At 38.1% G+C, this 20,006-nt stretch overlaps 1 protein-coding gene across 1 annotated transcript in view; it reads right to left on the reverse strand.

Annotated features, from left to right (window-relative positions):
• Positions 1-20,006, reverse strand: part of SNX2 (sorting nexin 2) — a 32,672-nt gene that overhangs the window by 10,030 nt on the left and 2,636 nt on the right. Inside the window, 6 exon segments of the mRNA XM_039566968.1 lie at positions 96-174; positions 3,397-3,538; positions 3,627-3,670; positions 3,880-3,946; positions 5,092-5,255; positions 14,248-14,365. Of these exon segments, the coding sequence (XP_039422902.1) occupies positions 96-174; positions 3,397-3,538; positions 3,627-3,670; positions 3,880-3,946; positions 5,092-5,255; positions 14,248-14,365 (614 nt within the window).

The raw sequence follows: 20,006 nt of genomic DNA on the forward strand, positions 1-20,006 counted from the left end.
AAGTACAGATCACCAGTGTTCCAATTGCAGAACCCATACAGTATATTACAAGTAATTCTGAGCCTAAATAAATTTTAGTTAGATACACACATTACCTTTCTAGAGCTGCTCTTCTTTTCTCTACAAATTCAGTGGATGAAGAATCTTCTTTGCCTACTTTAACCTTGGTCATGCCTTGAAGGAAATGGCATCATATTGATTTTATCACAGATAAATCATTAACATAACTGATGTGATTAGAAAATAAGGCTCACCTAAGTTTACATATTCAAATCAAATTACAATAAAAAACACAACATAGGAACATAAAAAAATATCAACACTACATGCTGCATGGTTTTGTGGAAGCAACTCTGTGAAATACTCAATTTCCTGTAACATATTATTTGTGACTAGCAGTTAAGTAAAAGTAGGTTAATTTGCATTTATGAAAACTGTCTAAATGACAATCAGCGACCTACTGGCAACTCATGTTCAGAAAAAGAAAACAGTTAGCCATATAAAGCCGAATAGAAACATGTCCTCAGGTTATAATCCTATTCATTGGTAAGCTTAATAGCATTATTTCCATTCTACTATTTTTTCTTTTAAGTTCTAAAACTAATAGTTTTTTAATTAACTAAGGTAAACCAGCAAGTTCTGAAAATTCTGAACGGAACGAATGGAGAATAAAATCAGCAGAATAAAACGTATGCAGCCTTACAGTGCTTCCTCTGACCACGACAAGAGTGGCACCCAGTTATTGATGTGTTGTGGCTTGGGAAATACATTCAACCTCAGCAACAGCAGAACTCTAAAATAGTCAAGACTGAAGTCACTATTTTTCATGCTAAAGACCTAAATGCAGGGAGTTTAGCAACCTGAGTCCCATCAAAAACACCATGAAACACTGAACATTAATAACCATTCTTATTTCCTAGAAAACAGAAAACATATTTTACTATACAGTCCAGACATCTGATTTCTAGCTGATTTCTTTTCTGTTACTTGTGTGTTTCTTCAGCTAAAAGTTCTGAGTTTCTGACTATGTACCACTGATCTGTCAGGTCAACAGTTCCCCAAGTTCCTCACCCAATCTCCCTTTTGGCCTTAGAAGTTTCACACAGTAACTCCTGGAGGAAACAAGCAGCAAAGCCTTACAGGAACAAGAAGGAACCCTTAATCTCTCAGTGAAGCCTTAGTTTTTCCCTTCTCTGCAACATGATGAAAATAAATCCGATAAACATTTTTTTCAAAAGTATTCTACACAGCATAATGTAACTAAATCCATAAATTTGTCTATAAAACTGAGTATTTCTTCAAATACAAGGATTCAAGTATTCAAGGAAAGTTGAGGTAATTCACATGCCTCATCTTTTTACATTACAGTATTACTATACATCAGTATTTCACTGCAGGAAGCAGGAAATCCTGTAGTTTAATAAAAAAGAGCCTTTGTATTTGAAATTTGAACAAAAGTTCATAGGCAAAAACTGAATTCACAATCAAATAACCCATATGAGGACTTCCTAACCTGTGATAATGACAGTTATTTCTGAGTATCTTGCCAGATTTCTTTCTCTGCTAATATAAGCCTATTCAAATGTAAGTCTAAAGACTGTTTCTGTAGACCAAGCACTCTTCTAACCCTTCACAGGAAAAGATCCATGAAATAACAAATTCTTTTCTTCAAAAATAAAAACATGATTTTCATACATGCTTATGTAAATAGTGAGGTACTTTGGATGAATGTCCAATTCTAGTTCACCACTGATTCATTTTTATCCTTTTGTTCCACAGTCAGTAACTGATGACTTGAATTTGTAGCTAAGATCTAAAATTCCAGCCCCTACCACTCATCACCACAATAAAACTGGAGCTTAAAACTCCAGGTGTTACCAACAGTGTAACAGAACGAACAGACCAGAGACTTTTTTACAACACACACTGCATAACACTGAATGTATGACATCATGTGTTAATACTTTAAACATATAAATGCATAATGTAAAGACTATGTCATCTTACTTTTTGCTGTTTTGTCAGCTCTCTGCTTTAGGATGCATTATTTTAAAACAGCCTAGAATCAAGTCCTTCTTTTCTCCAGAATTAGAAATGTACTGACTACATGCTCTTGAATGTAAGTAAGACCTGTGAACTTCAACTTTAAAGAGGGAGTTTAATGCTCTTTTGAAAATGTTCTACAGAGTCTGAGTTTTCCCAACCTACCTGTAGCTTAAAATCTCTATACAGGGCTTTGAAGCGACAGCCAGTGCTTGCTCGCACTGCAGTAAGTCCCACCGTTTTACCGTGTATCAATGTTTATGCTGGTTTTGGTCAAGTGGTAGCTGAAATCTATTCTAAGCTGATTTTGACTGTGATGCAAGCACTACATTTTCATGTAAATGCACACTGTCATAAAAGCCTTAAATGTTGTATCATCCAAAGGACATGATCAGAAGCCTCATTCCATTTCTATAAATGCTGTGAGCATTTGGAATTAAACTTATTTTTGTTACACAAAAAACTGATTATTAAAGAATTACAGAACTACTTTCAAGAACTACCAAAAATTCAGGTCAAATTTTCAGTCTCACAGGCTTAAAAACACAGTGCTTTTCCACAGAAGCAAAATCATGAATTTTCCAAGCCTTCTGCTGCTTACATCTACTCAGTCTACCTACTCCTACTTACATGAAAAGCTGCTGCTCTGATTATCTTTACAGACTAAACTACTGAAAAGGAAGTCCCGCCATTGCTTACATATCAAACAACATTCTAGATTCAAATCACGTATTTATAAGAGTAACACAAAAGTCTTCAACAAGCTTTACTGTTTTAAATGTTTAGCTGTTTTGAAGGAACTTCTACTACTTAGAGATCACAAAACTGAAGTTGTTTTAATGCATCAGGCATGCTTCTTAGCTCACAGAGAAAGGGTCTGATCCTTTAAGGCATTCATGAAGACTAGCATTATTGAAAAGTCATTTTTTGCATTAAAACTTCGCAAAATTTATGAGAGGTTTTGCATTCACCATGATCAAAAGAAACAAACAAAAATATTGGAGATGTGGAGTATGTATGAAGCTCTATATATTGCAGGCAATTGATAACAGCTCAATTTAAAAATAAACTTTCTTTTAATATCCTTGCTTTGGTAGACTAATCAGCTCTTGAAGGGCAACAGCAAAGAAAGAATCATAGATAAGAAACACAAGGCCATGCACTAGAGACATCCTTCTCATTATTAACACTAGTCTGAGCTAGGAAGAGGCCATTATGTATCTTTCCTGAACTTTTTGAAAATACAGGACATGAAGAATATTTGGACCACCTAAGAAGAAGCAAGCAGTACTTATGCAGAAAAGTAATTTGTATTACAGTAATTAAAAGTCACCTTACCGGAACTGCACTTACCTACAATACTTTTTTCTGGAGCTGGAGGCACAATATAACCAATATGCATGTATTTTGTTGCTAATTTGCTGTGCAGGCCAAGAAAATCACTGAATCTTCTTTTAACAGAGAATTCATTTTTGTGGAATATTGAAAGTGATGTCTTTAAAAAAAATCCAAAATTGTTGTGAATTACTGATCCATCTCAGTTATGATACAAAGTATTCACAAATTTTTGTTGCACTACTTACCTTTGTTGTTACTCTGTATGCCATATAAGCATTCATGCCATCTCCTGTAAGAAAATCAAAATACTTATCCCAGGACAAGGTACTGTAATCCTGTCATACACTTTTTAGTCCAAAATATACATTCAATAGATTTCCATTTATATAATAAAAATTGCCAAAGGAAAACTGAAGAGGAAATCATGCTAAAATCTTAGAATAGTCATCAAGGAATAAGACAGTCTACCGTCTGAATTTCTAGGCTCAAGGAACTTACCAACTTTCTCAGGGTCTGATACATTGATTTCTATATCAAACAAATCTCCATTTGCTTCCTCTTCAATCTAGGACAAAGATACACCATATTTAACAAGGTAACAGACATCCACATTATAGGATAAAGATATAGAGGAAGGAGGAGAAAAAGTCAGTATGCTTGTCTAATTATGAAACATTTCCAGTCTCCAATGTCAATATACTTTCTAACACTGACTGTGACTGCAGCAAAGTTCATGTGGTAAACTTGATAGTGCTAAGTTACAGTTGGCCTCAACGATCCTAACTAATTTTCCAAACTAAATGGTCCTGTGAGCTCAGTTTTAAGCCCTACTGCAAAAGCTTTTAGTATAGAAGATTTAGGAGTCTGTTCATTGTTCACCTACAATACCAGCAGACACAGTGGTTCACAACCACTCTCATTTGCAATGTTTCTATGTGTCTCTAATCAGAGGACAGACATTCCTTTTCGTTAACAGTATCTGTAGCAGAAGAGCTTGGGAAGGAAAAAGCAACAGATCAAAAATCTTCTGATACTTGTCTGAGTTCTATTCTTCCAGAATTTCATAATCTTTCATGTACTATACGTAACTTTGATAGAAAGAGAGATCTTAAGAAACGCCATGGCAAAAGGGACAGTACCAGGGCTGAAGGGGGCAAAATCAGAATCGAATGCCATCACGTGGCAGGTATCGAGTCACAGGTAGATCTTGTTTGTAAAGTCACTGCCCTAGTAAGAGAACTCTCCAGAATGAATGGCATTCAGTAATGTCCACGCTTTGACTGGAACATCAAATGTAAATAGCAATGTTAACTCTACGATTACCCTTAACTGTTTGTTAGCATGCAGGATAATGCTAAAAACTGGAACAGCTTCAGAAATACAAGTTGAAATTGTAACAGGCTTTAGTAAGAGTGATTTTACATTAATAACATTTCTCACGTATCAAGCTCACAGCTTACTCATACATACACTTTTAAAGTATCTATTCTGAAAGAACAGAATCCCCACACTACATATCTCTAATACAATCACCTCAGTAGTGAATTCTTACAGTATTTTCATGAGTCAAATTCACACTAAACTTCTTTTGCAAAATAAACATCAAGGAATGATGCCATGCAACAACATTTAGGAATTGGCATTTTAAAATAAAATAAAACTTAAAAATCCAAATAAGACATTTCCATAGTTTAGAAGTTTACAGCATACCTCTTCTCTGGATCTATCAAAAATCACGGGGGCTGTTATGCTTTTCGATTCCATTCTGGGAGCTACTAATGTAGTAGGTGTTACAGGAGTGATTGCAGGAGTAGGTTCTGGTGAAAGTATGGGATCTCTCTCCGGACTGTCCAACGAAACTTCTTCTGTTGCTTCTAGATAAACATTTTGAGTTAGCAATAAATTTCCTGTGCAACACGGATGGATATGCATCACAAAGATAACAAACACGCACGATAAACAGTAACGATAAAATAAATAGCACCCATTTGTGCAGGAAAATTTTTTCAACATATAGCTAAAACCAGATATGACTTTTGGGCTTGTAGCGCAGAATGAGTTAAATTAAGATCAATATTGCCTTTTTTTTTTTTTTGGTATACTGTTCAGTAAAGAGTCTTTTAAAGTAGTCACAAGCCACAATTAATTTACTTCTGTATGACTGTCATAGGTTAGCAAGCATAGTCCTGGAAGGGATGTCCTTGCTAAGGGGTGCTGACAGCTTCCTCTGGGACCTGATAGAACCTATCAGCGGCCAGTTTGAATATGGACAATTCTTTAAGCCACTTAAAGTTGTGACCACCTCTGTGATCCACACTTAAGAATACGCAAACACCCCCAAGCTCTCTCTCGTTTCCGGCGCTGGCACAGGTGGCTGCAGGCCCCGTGTCGGGGCCAGTGGGCCCAGCCCAGGCCCTGCTTGGGCCAGGCCGGGCCAGGCCACGGCCATCCTGGAGCCGATGGACCTGTTCCAGCCGTGGAACCCCCCCACTGCCTTGCCGTGGGCAGCTGGAGCGGCTCGGCTCTCACCCCCTCTCCACTGCGATAAGAAAATTCAACATTCCAGCTGCCAAAGCTGCAAGGCCAAGGTGAGATTAACCCTTTTTATTGCTGTGAAGAGCTGAAAACCTGAGGGAAGAGAGAGAGGAGATGCTTAAAGCTGAAATTCTGTTGTGAAGCTATGATATATCAGAGTATCCTGTTGTAATTCCATGAAGATATGGGGGGTGGAGTGTTCAACTCGTAAGCAAAAGCACCTGCGCTGAGATAGGCAGATGCTGACGCAGCTGTAATTTCATGAGAAGTTTGGACAGGGAGAGATGGACCAGATGAGGACTTTTGCTCCAAACGGGAAAGGAGAAACCTCAGTTCCTAGAGATGCTCCCAGAGATAGTCCTAACAATGAAGATGAGGAAGACCCTTTGCTCCCAGGGAAGGAGAAGGGCCTCTGTTTTTGTTTCTGAACGGCTCAACCTTAAAATTGTACCCCAAAAAACTTCAAGAGTGGACCCTCGAAAGCAGTTGTGGGAAAAGCTGCAAGTCGGGGGAAGGGACTCACATGCGAGCAGAGAGACTCCTCTTCCTGAATGGACTGAACAATATTTGGAAGTGGGAGGCTGTCTCGTTGTGATAATGTTTTCATAGCATGAGCAAGAAGAGACTTCTCTTTCTAAATGGACTGAACAAGGTTATTATGGAAGTGGTAAATAGACTGAACATCTTAAGGGTTGTCTTTGAACATTGTCAGTGGGAGAAGGGAGGAAGGTGGGGGGAGGAGGAGAGTTCTGAAGGTATGGTATAATTTTTTTCCCCTCTTTTAGGTCTGTTAATAAACTTCTTTATATTTCTTTCAAGTTTGGTGCCTGCTTTGCATTTCTTCTAATTCTTATCTCACAGAAGATAAACAGTAATGAGTATTTTGGACCAAACCACTACAATGACATATTGTGAACACTAATTAATTTTTTTTACCACAGAAGCAGCTCTTCTTCATCACCTGTTTCACACTCTGAACAACAGCTGATTTAGCCATATAGGCTGGTAACTAAGCAGACTAAGCCATCTATCAAATGAAGTTACACAACCTTTAATACAACACCCCCCCCCCCAGCCAAAAACCCCACAAACTGTAAAGTAGCAATATTAGCATGCGAGACATTAAGATTATCTTTAGTCTCTATTTCCCTTCTCTTTGGGGCTTAAAACAGCTCACTAGAAACTGACTACTTCCTTCAGACTATGGACAGTCCCCCTACGTTTAAAGACAATGCAAACCCCTGCTCTACAAATCTCACTAACTGGTTTTGACCACTGGCAAAAATTTCCTGGGTATACAGAAGTTTCTGCTCTAGTCCAAATAAGTGAACAATGCAGTGGTTCTCACTCAACCTGAATTTTCAAGAATTCCAGTTTCTTAAAAGATAATATGGACTAGAGAACAGTCATCTGATACCAAAATTGACTTCCCAATAGACCTCAAGTCCTTTCACAAACTAGACTTCTGTGGGAAGTACTTACCAAGCAGGTAAAAAGGCACTAAACCAAAGCAGACACTCATTCTGGCTTGAGGGTGACAAAAGTTTACTGCCATCATTTTATTCTGGAGTATGTCACAGAACTGCTGAATTTGGAAAGGACTTCTGAAATCATCTAATCTAATCTCTCTGCTCAAGTAGAGCTCTAGCTAGAGCAGGCTAAACTGGACCACATCCAGATGAATTTTGAGCATCTCCAAGGAGGAGAATCCACCTCCTCCTTGGATAACCTGTGCCAGTGCTTGACCACCCTCACCAACAAGAAAAAAGAACCAAAACCCAACACCACCTCCTCACCCCCACCGAAGACAAACAAAAAGGTAAGATTTTTCTTGTGTATTATCTGGTTTTCAGTGTGTAGCCATTGCCTCCTGTTCTGTCAGCGGGCACTACTGAGAAGTCAGGCTCCCTTTTCCCCATTCCCTACCATAATAAATACTACCATATCCCTACCATATATACACTATAGGATCCCCTCCACCCCAAGCCCCAGTAAAGAATGAATCCAGCACTAGCTTTCTCAGTCTCAGCTCTTAAGCCATACACGTTATGGCCTCAATCATCTTCATGGCCCTGCACTCAAGTCACTCCCATCTGTCCATGTCTCCCTTGTGTTGGATAGCTCAGACCTGGACTCGGCACACCAGGTGTGGCTTCCGCAGGGCTGAGCCAAGGGAAATATCAATTCCCTCAACCTGCTGGCATTGCTTTTCCTAATTTCAAATTACAGATTTTCATAGTACTTTCAAACTAAAGTTAAAAGCAACCACCTTTTTATATTCTCCGTTTTTAATATGAACTGAGAATCTATAGCCTTTCTTTGAAAATATTTATTGTCGTAGCACTGCTTTATTCTTACTGCTAAATCTTACAGGACATAAGCATCTGCTCATGCTTCCTTTCCTCAAATGTGACAGGAAGGACACTGCATCTTAAATCAATACAGAATTTTAATTCAAAACCTAAGATTAGGTGGGGCAACTGCTGAGGCAGTTGCAAAAGAGCTTTTAGATTGGCAGAACAGCAACATTTCAACAAGAAGGAGCAGTTCTCTCCTTTGGTGGCTAACAGCATTCAACATATACGCTATACAAATGAATATTTCACAGAAACATTTCTCAGAAAAATATGCATATACATATGTAACACAGTACTATATACATGATAAAACATAAAATATAAAACATTTATGAAATAAAGCAATTGCACTTCAGTTCTTCCTTTTTTCTATCACTAGCTAAATTCCAGCACATTCAGGAAACAAATTATTAACCACCACTATATACTTCTCTCTCTTTATCTTCAAATTTTGGACAGGTTTATAAAACAAGTCATTAAACAATTCAAAGCACATAGATTTCTCTACTTTCATTAACTGAGAACACAATCCTCTTATTGTAAAGTATAACTTCATGAAAAAAAAGTGAATTTAATGTAACAAAGCAGCACAGCCATCAGATGAAACAGAAGCACTCATCTTCTCAAGGACTCCTCTTTTTCAGACTTGTATTCACATACCCATTAGTATCATAAAGTGATCTAGGTTGTGCATCAAATGAACTCCAAGAAGGATTAGCAAATTTTTAAAGCTGCTGCCTACTGGTCTTTCTTTTTTATTTCCCTGAAGGAACTTACCCAGAGAAAATAGTATCTGTTTGTTTGATAGCAGTAAGTCAGTTATTTTAGGAAGAAATGAGAATTTATGCCATCCTCCCTCTTGTTACCCCTCACCCCAGGTTTGCATTCATCCAGGCATTATGCAAATCTAGAAGCATGAAATGGAAAAGATGCGAAAGGGGATGATGGGACTGAGCTGGACAGGGAGGAGGTTATTGCACTTTTTTTTTAAAAACAAAAATATGCAAGGATCCTGAAAGGAAAAAGAAGCATTAGCTGTATATCAAACAGCAAACTCTTACTTCTAGCTATTTTTTTCCCCCCTCAGAAAAGCAGTCTTCAAGTAGTACATGAGCTGAAGATCTATTTCTCACAAAATGGGTTTCTTCTAATGAACTCTGGCATTTATGCTTCTTACATATACCCCTTTACTTTGAGTACTCAGATGACATGGTCTGGATTAAAAAGCTTTACTGATAATTTTTCTGCTTGTGTTGCAGGTGTGTTTCTTTCCCCATGGAAACATTAATCTGGTAGGTTTCAGAGTAGAAACTATGGCACTTCAGAAACATTTGCTTGATCTATTCATTTTAGATCTTCACCTGAAAACTTCACATGAAGTTGTGGTTTTGTGGTGTGTTTTTTTGTTGGTTTTGGGTTTGAGGTGTTTTGTGTGCTTGTGTGGGTTTTGTTTGGTTTTTAAAATATTCAGTATCATTGTTAGCATGAAAAGTGAAATCTAGATGTCTTGTTTTCCAGGGTAGTTCCCAAGAGCTTAAGTTCTTGCTTAAAGAGGCAAGCAACTGCTCTGTCCAACTTTTGGGAGGAAAACACTGAGATCCAACACTTACATCAGCTGTGGGAGTTACCAAAACATATTAAGAACTCCCAACAATCTAGTGCTTTAGACTGCTACACATAAATACATACTTTACAATTCATTAACAGTCTTTGTTAGGGATCACTGTCAAGTTGCTTAGCTCCAAAAGAACATGAAGACATGTCATTCTGCTGTAGGAGACAACTACATATGCTTAATTAACATTCTATAGCCAACCACACTAAGTTCCTATCAACACTCAAGCCTGGGGCTTAATCTCAGCATTAGACAGAGTTTGTTTATTTATTTTTCACTTTTTGTCAAATATCATCTTAGAAAATGCAAGTTTGCAATTCCTCACTAGCAGCTCACTTCAGCCACAAGTAATTTTTACTAGTCACACTTCTAAATGTCAGACCTCTAGCATTCTGACATAGCTTGAATGATTAAATTGGCTTATTATCTTTGAAAATTTGCCCATGTGAACATAAAAATTTGGAAGTAAACTTAAGCAGCAGCTGTTATGCAGAACAGAGGACAAGCTATTTAAAAAGACTTCTCTAGGCATAGCAATTATTTCAGAGATTAAACTGAACTGAATTCACTGTAAGAACTGCTACACCTGAGTCACGGCCCATGCTCCTTATCGTTATATCAGAAATACTAAGGACAACCTTAATGAGAACACAAATGGTTTTAACACAACAGTCACCTTCTGACCACTTCTGACTTCAAAACTGTAGGTTCACATGCCTTTGTGCATTTATTTCTCGCAAAATAAAGCTAGCACTGAACAACCAGCTTCTAAAAAGCAGCAAGGTATTTGCACAAACTCTTCATATCAGACACATTACACAACAGCCTGACAGACACCATCAGCTAGAAGCTTTTCTGTTCAGATGGGCCTAAACATCTTGTCTGGGTCAGAGAATTATCATCTCCTTTTCTGTCTCAAATACCAAGAAAAAAGCCTAAAGGGAAAAAAACCCCACAAAATCAAACAACACAAAACCCCACCAAATAAACAAACAAAAAAACCCAATGAAAACAAACATCACCCCAGCCTCCAACACACTGACTTTTCCCCAGGACACATAGCTAGACACTTCCACAACATGATCCATTCCCAAACACATTTCAGAGCTGAAAAAACAAAATAATAGTAATCTTTTACCAGACAGAGGAGAGGAAAAATTCTAGTTTTCCACTTTTTTGAAGAAGGTGACAGAACACTGATAAAACTTCACAGATCAGTTCACCATCTAATGCTCATCTGTGAGCACTAGAGGCAGAAGGCACAGACAGCTATGCCCTTCACGGGCAATCCATGGCGTATTTGTGCAGTTATACACTGAACTTTGGGTCAACATTTTGGAAGACCATTTCAATACCTAGCTCTTCACTGTACAATAGCAGGCTACTGACAACAAAGCTTTAAGATATATCTCCAAATTCCTCAAGACACACCTAATACTGCCTCATTTGGAGCACTGACCATTATGGTCTCTGCACGTAAGAGCTCTACAAACTAAGATAAAGTAGTTCTTCTGGCCAAATAATCAATATAGTGACTTTTATTCTAAGGGTGAAAGTTCTTTAGTGGGTTTAGTCAGACAGTTTGCTTTTACAGAACCAAGAACCACAATGAAGCAGCAAAATTTACTGGTCTCCAATGACAGCAGGAAAACTAATTTCTTCCATTTTTTGAAACCCAGTTTTAATAGCTCTGTTGCCAGAGACAAGATTATGAGTATCTATACTGCACTTATTATCCTATAGCTGCCACAGAAACATAACAGCAAAGAGGTTTTAAGCATAATCAAAAAAGCCTAAAAAATTTCCCAGGTTCTGTCCTGCATTAAAGCAGTAGAGAAAATTTGTACTGCTTCACCTCCTTTTCCATTAGGTTGCAATATTAGGTAGAATAATGGAAAAGACTTATAAGTCTACAATAGCTAGAGAAGCATACCATCACATTTTTTGCAAGTCTGAAAAACAAGAATTATTTCTGACCCTGAAGAACGGCAATCTCTCCTTTCAGGAGCCACACACGGGATTTCCTTTACCTGGATTTTAAAGTGTCTAGTAATTCAATATGAAGGAACAACAGAAGTTACAAAGCTGTGGAGTTTTATGGGGAATTACAAGAGAGAATTAGGTTGTGAGCTGTAAAACCTGCCTGCAGAGGCACATGGCAGCACACAGAAGCTTGTCTCCATCGGACCCTGGGGGGAGAAAGTGTCACACGGCAGAGCCCTACGGAGAGGAGCCTGCCGAGAGCTGAGCTGAAGGACGAGTGAATGGCGAGTGATCTTCCCATCAAAGGAAGTGTGCTGCTGATGTGGCAACACGGGATAAGTCACGCCACATAAGGAAAGAAAAGTGTATAAAACCAACTCACTCCTTTGAATAAACAATTCAGATTCCCTGCCGGTCTGGGTCTGAGATTCAATCGCTGACAGAGCTTCATTTTTTTTCCTCTCCATTTAAGTGTTCCTATAAGCTGTGCCAAGTTAAGATTCTTTGGAATTTCAACACATCAAAGAAAACCCCTGTCACACTCACTTTTAAATTCAGTTCTGCTTTCCTAGAAAGCCAGACTTATGCAATCATGCTGGAAGCAAGAAAATAGGTATCTCATCTTGCCTTTCTCACACTGTTTCTATATTGCCTAGCAAAACAGCCCTAAGAAAGAAAAAAACAGTTATACTTGTGAGCGCATAGCACTGGAACACAAATTCAACACAGTTTTTCAGAATGTCATTTCAGAACAACAGTGATACAAAGACAGAAGTTCAAGACTTGGGTCCAACTGCATTATACAGACTTCTTGCTTAGAACAGGAAACTGTGAACAATGTCATATTTTATCTCATGCTCGATAAATCACATTTGTTTTTTCCTCTATTTGAGAGTATTAGACTCATTCTGTATTGTAAATTGAACTTTCAAAGACCAGTCTCAGCTGAGGTAGACATGCAGTGTTAGATGCCTTCAGTTCAATGCTGCAAGCATTTAGGAGAATGTCCTACATGGCAAAACCCAAACTCATTAAATCAGTTCTGTGTGTTATTCTCACAGCATTCGTTTCAGTTAAAACAATCTGGCTGCAAACATTTGTTCCTTCTGTCTGACTCTCCTCAATATTTACTCCAGCCTTTTTTTTTTTTTTTCTTAATATTATTCAAAGGAGAATTGGCTTTCCTAAAATATCCACTCCAGATGGCTCTATGTTTATAAAAAGCTGGCATTATATACTGAAGCTAAATAACCAAATTACTGACTAGTACTGGAAAGCTTCATGGCTAAAGCACTGATGGTCTTTGTAAGTTATAAGGCAAAACAAATGCAGAAAAAAGTACAATTAGCCCTCTATTCTTTATTCCTTTTTTCCCTTAAAACACTTTCAGAGAGGTACTAAACTAGCCAATACATTCCAACAGTGTCTTGAACAAGTTCAAAAATATGGAAATACAAATTAAGAAGGTTAAAAACAAATGTAATGGGCATGTGTATATATGTATTTATACAAAATAACCCAGAACTAAAGGCTATAAAGCTTCTGTTGGAATGATTACATCAGGTAATCAATGAAGAGGAGATGACTGTATTCAAAGCAGACTGTCAGCTGACTCACTCAACATGTAGTAATAGGGAAAATGCTAGAATTGAGATGTAACATTCAGAACCATCTTATACACATAATATATTCCAAATATTACACCTCCTTTCCTGAATACTTAATGTTCCTACACCTGTAATTGACAGCTACAATAACCCATGTTAGGATAGCTGAAAACCAACACCAAAGTAGCCACTGATTTATGAAGCTTTAGAAACCTTCTGTCTACTAACAGATGACTTATCAAAACTTTCACATATCTTTTTCTAAAGCATGCAATACCGTCAGAGATACAACCATGCACCAGTGAAATCATAGGACTGGTCCCATGTGCCAGTTTATTACTTTTTCATTAAAAAAAAAGTATGAAGAAGGAAATATTTGCAATATAATCTGAATTATCTCTTTATAACTGAAAAAAAAACTGGGACAGCTTATGCATGATTATTAAGTAGAAAACAAGAAAGTAACTTAAGTCATGCATTTCCACACAAACAGATATGAACATTTTGAGTCACAAAATGGTAAAGACTATTACTATCAGCAAAACATGTTAGTGACCAGCTAAACACTCCCACATTATACACTGACAGTACACACCACTGAAAAACTTATAAACAAACTTAACTAACAACATTTTTCACAAGAAAAAAACCTGTACGACACTATCAAACTACTTATAAGGTTTCAACCCTCCCTCTCAGAAAAGCACATTTCTTTCAGTCCAAGGGCAAAAGGGTTTGTGCAGGCATGCTAGAAGAAAATGGCCATTACCAGCAAAGAGGTCTTCTCTGTCACCATCCAGCATAATTTCTGCTGGCTTTGGACCATTGGAGTTTGTGCTGAGGTCTTCTGCTGGAAGACTTGCTGGCTCTGGAGATGAAGGACTTGACTGTTTAAAAAAAAAAAAAAAAGTGAAATAATTGGAAGAGAACCAGTTACCATGTGTCAGGATATAAGAATTATTGCAACATTCTTTCATTGCAAAGAAGCAAAAAAACATGGACAGAAAGGAAACTTGTCAGCTATTTCCATCTCCCACTCCTAGCACAGCAACAATGAATAAAAGATACGACCTAGTCAACAGCTCTTTTAATTTCTTTGCTTAAGAGAAAAAACAGTCAACAGTTTCTTCAGGTTTAATTAATATGAAACAAAAGCTGCTATAGAATTATCTAGAATAAGTTTATTAGCAATGCCAAATGTAATTTGATTATGAAGTTCCTCCTGGAAGGGCTTGGATTTAAATCTGGATTTGTACATAGCCAAAAATCAATAAAGAAATCTCCAAGTGCTCTATGACTGAAAAGAATGCATTAATGCCATCCAAATAATTCAAGGCTGCTTGAAGCTGTAAGAAATTTTGATAGCTTTGCAACAGGATTACTGCCACAGAGGATCAGACTGTACTGTATGGAAGCTAGGCTTGCCACAGATACAATTTTTTAATTCACTGAAGACTGAACTTGCCCTGTTGAAGACACTCAGGAAAACTAAAGCAATATTGAAGCTGGACCACCAAATGAATAGCTTGCTTACAAAATAAATACACACATAATTGAAGATCAGTGCTTCAGTTAGAAAAATCTTTCTTGAGTAAGTATCAACTCTGTTTACTGCTGTAGTACTAGAGTATTTGCAAAACTCACTTCTTGCAACTTCATCCAGGATAGCTAGCTAAGGAGTTTTCAACAACAGCATATTTACTCATGGATGCAGGCATGTATTAAAAAGATACTAGATATTTAAGGCTATACTTCAAAGAAACCAGCAGGCTAGAAAAGATTTTTAAAAAAGACTGAAAATTACTGGAAAGTCACTGAAAAAGTCTGTCCAGATTGTATTTTCACATTCATAAATGTAGCAGAGGCAAGAGTCCTAACAGAGAGGCCTTCCTTATAACTGGCTTTCTTGCCTTCTTCCCCTCACTTTATGTACTGAGCATGATTCAGATGGTCTGGAATATCCCTTTGGTCAGCTCAGGTCACCTGTCCCAGCTGCGTCTCCTCCCAACCTCCCATTCATCCTCAATTCCCTCACCAGTGTGGCAGCACAAAAAGCAGAAAAGGCCTTGGTAAGCCCTGCTCAGCAAAACAAAAACATCTCTGTGTTATCAACCCTGTGTTCAGCACAAATCCAAAAGCAGAGTCTCGTGCTAACAACTGTGAAGAAAATTAACTCTACCCCAGCCAAAATCAGCAGAACCAGACTTTGGTTGCAACAAGGAACTGATCCATTCAAATGACAGAAGAGATCGTATCTCCTTCCTTTTGCAAAAAGCTGCCACTCTCTGAAAAGCCCACATACAACATGGGGAAACCAGAAATAAAACAAAGCGATGAATAACAAAAGGAGCAGTCTCTGAAACTCTTGGTTGGATATTGCCCTAGAGCCTGCAAAGAACATCAAAGAAGAAATGCTTAGAAACTGTACATAGGAAGTAGTTTCTAACCTTGCAAGGAACAAATTCACTAGTCACATGAACACTTCTTATCTTCTATTAAACAAATGCCAAAATGACCCCACAGGAAACAGAGTGCTCTGGAGTAATAAAGGTATGTATGTCCACTCTGTGAAGACCCTGGGAAGTATCATAAGGAGATAACACTCCTTTCAGTTGTATTACAAGACTTGCAATAATTTACATTAAATGAGCTAGGAGATGCAAGAAAATCACAGCACCTGATATGCTTCAGTATTTTACAACTGACAGTATATATGTGTTACACATAATAGCCAAAGGTTTTAAGCCATTTCAGAATTCAGAAGTAGCATATTTCAGAAGAAATGGTCTGTTTCTCCAGCCAATGCTGTGTAGAGATGCAAGTTCAAGACCTTGTACTCCAACTAGAACAGAAGAGCATGGAAATGCTTGATTTCCAAATGCTTGAGGTTCAAGAAGTTTAAAGTTTTATCAGCAGAAGTAGTTCTTCACTGAAACATCATAGGTACTCATTCCAAACCAGTTTTGCTGCTATTCAGCTTTGAACAGCAATCAACTTACATTTTGACAGCCTGGAGGTTCATGACACAGTGGGAGTCCCACGCTGCCACAGATGCAGAATGCACATAGGTTTGTGTTTGTCAAGTCACTGCCATGAAAAAGAGCTCTAATACAGCCAGTAACAGGGACCAAAAGCCTTCCTGAACCCTTGTAGCACATCAGCAGAGAGCTTTCTGCTTTACCACTTAATTATGCTCTTGATTAATGAATGGTGGAAAAGAGCCCTTGGAGAATGCTCACACCTCCAAACTATTCCTTCAGTCTATCTTCTCAGTTTTATCAGAGGTAGTTATTTTGGTTACTAATGGTTATTTTTGGTGGTACCTGGCTTCTAATCACAACATTAAATTCTATCAGACACAATATTCACTTTAAACACTTAAACCTGATCAACCCATGGCAAACAGCTGCATGCCTAAAGTTACAAGTTAACCAAAGGTCAATACAGAGTTATATCCACTTTGAAGAAAGAAACAGATTCCTCTAGGACTGGCTATAAATACATGCCACCAAGTCTCTGTTACTGAGCTGGGAAAGATCCTGTCCAATCGCACTGTTAAAGAAAGCCAGTATTTCTGCACTAGATACCAGGCTTCACAGCTGTAGTTAGCAGAGCAGTTACCAGCAGTGTTCTCCAAATTCCATATGAGAATACAAGGAAAATGCAAGGACTCAGACCTTATGGGCACCTCAGAAATCTGAAAAGCAAAGCTGACCAGAGGGATATCCCATACCTTGTAAAAATGTGCTCAGCAAAGCTATGGGGAAGAAGAAGGACAGAGAGGATGTTTGGAGTTACAGCATTTGTCTAAGTCACCATTACATTCCTGTCTTCCTGAAGATGGCTAAGCATGGGCCTGCCCACAGAAGGGGTGAATAAATTCATTATATTGCTTGCATATGCAACTTTTACTCTACCCATTAAATTCTCTTCATCTCTGTCCACTGGTCCTCTAATTTTTACCCTTCCAGTTCTTCTCTACCATGCCAAGGTGAGCCATGAATGTCAGATGGAAATAAACTTCAACAAGCTGACAGGTGAATAAGGTATCTACTGGTCTATTAATCTCTCTGTGGCTCTTTGGTCCTGTTAAACAGCTGTGTTCTCAGACAAGATAAATTAAGAATGGGGTTAAATATATTCACAAATGGTTGTGACTTTATAAGAAAAGAACAGTGTGTAGAAGCTTCTTAAAAACTGTTCACGGTCTGAATACTGCATCAGCTTAAGAGTTTTGCAATGAAGTATAGTTTCTTCTCTTTGAAATGGACATAGTCCTAAGGGAACTATGAAAACCCAGCAAGGCACAGCCCTGATGTATCAAAAACTAGAGTAAATAATTTCTAACAATCTGATTATTTTGCACAGCCAGTGGGTCATAGAGTGCTATTCAGCCTCTCAAAAACCAAAAAAGCACCCATGCATGAACACAACATATTAAGCTATTTCAGTTACAGTCTTCTATGGATCTGACAGGACCTCAACTTTGTGTTTTATCTCTACAAAGTACAGCTAAAATGGCCAGTGAAAGTGGCTGTCAAAGGAGGTAGTAGTTAGTGCAGTGAAAATCTCTGTATCAGACAAGAAACGGAGATGAAACTAACAAAAACCTCATGGCCTAGACAGAGACAGACAGCATAGCTGTTCAGAAACTTTAAATTTACTTGATGTCAAGGATTCACAAAATGTCACAAACACATCAATTTCCCGAAATGTACACAGCTGTGAAATTTCTGAACAAGTCCTGAGCTGAAAGTTTGGTGCAGCCTCCAATAACCAAGATAGTCAAGGGCCAGGACATCCAGATATGTAGGATAGTCAGGATCCTGCCTCGTCTTTCTTGAAAACAAGTTTCTGGTAAGACGCCCATGGGCCCATTCCAACTTACAATGTCAATAACAAGCTCAATTTTCTGTTCTTTTATTGTTCATTAAATTTGAAGGAAATAACCAAGTATTTTACAGCTCTGACTGATGAAGAAACAAGGAAAAGATCTTGCACTTTCTGCTGGCTGAAATTATAGCTCCAGATATTTGGACATCCTCCCTTCTCTTAATAGTAGGGTACCCCCCAAACTAGTTCTGCTTGCATGAACCCCTCCTAGCTTCCCTCAGTCAAAACACAGTGGGCTGACCAAAGGTGGCCATCATAATATTCTAGTTGTTCAGGTTAACCCAGCTCATTGTCTGAAATGGGGTTACAGGAGCTCATAGATCACAGCGTGGGCAGAGAGAATAGACTCAATGGTAGGACAGTATCATTTGCAGCAGAAAGAAAGATGACACAAGCAGCCACACTGGAATGAACTTCCACATACTTCCATTACAGCCTGGATTTAACATCAAGCACATTTTCAGTAGAATTACATCAATTAATCTTGGATACAGACTTAGCTTTCTGCAAAGGTATAGTACAGTAGTGAAGGACTTAGTGTTTTCCTCTCAGATATTCCAGTGGGATCTTTAGTGCTTTCTCTGTAATGGCCACTGTTCAACTGAATGGATACCATTAAAGCCATCTGGACTTCTGTAGCTATCTAGTGTTTTGCCTTATGTGCAAAAACCAAATGCATATTGCAGATCTTTGACATAAACTGATCAACTGGCAATGAAATTATTACACACCCTGCCCTAAATAAATTATAAATAAATAAAGCCCTTGATAAATTACCACATCTACTGCTCACTGATTGTTTTCAAGTTCCTCCACGTATTTTTCCATTAAAAAAAAAAAAACCAAAACCAAAATGCCAACAAACAGGAGTAAGGGAATACAAATACTGTGTGAAGGAGTAGGTGGCATCCTTGGTTCCTGTGGTCACATGGGACCTGCTTCACGAAAGACAGACTGGCAATATAGAAATAAGGGAGAAGTTTAGGGAAAATGAAATTAGAAATGGTACAACATAAATGAGGAAGGTGACAGAGACCCAGACTGGTGCATGAAGGAGGAAGAAGGCAGAAACAGTGAAAAGAGAGTAACAGTGAAAATACCATTTTTTCAGAAAATCTAATATATATCTTATCATACATGTCATCAAATTTGACTTTCATACAGTTGTTTGGGGTCCCTTCTAAAGGGAGCAGAGGACACAGAGAGCAAATTAGCAGTTTGTTGATTAAACTTTTAACAGGGAGTGATTCTTCTCATAATGCACAGCTAACTTCCAGAACTTCTTGCTGTGCAAACCATGCACACTCTTTAAAAAAAACAACCCAACAACAACAACAAAAAAAACAACCGACCAAAACCCTGTTAAAATCCATGCACTTGAAATTTTAGCAAGTAGATAAGTCTACCTAGGCCTCAAGAAGGCCTTGAGCTACAAAAACCTGGTACCTAGGAGAGCATTGTATATGCCAATCAGCAGATATACATAACAACCAGCAATATTATTCACATGGAATTCACCACTGAATATCACTGTAAATGCAATTTTGGCTTAAACTATCTACATGATTCATCCTGGCTGTTCTCACTAATGAAAGCTACTCTGGCAGCTAAAGAGAAACCTCTTGAGCAACCATG

This window comes from Corvus cornix, chromosome Z (assembly GCF_000738735.6).
Source record: "Corvus cornix cornix isolate S_Up_H32 chromosome Z, ASM73873v5, whole genome shotgun sequence".
Classification (NCBI taxonomy): Eukaryota; Metazoa; Chordata; class Aves; order Passeriformes; family Corvidae; genus Corvus; species Corvus cornix.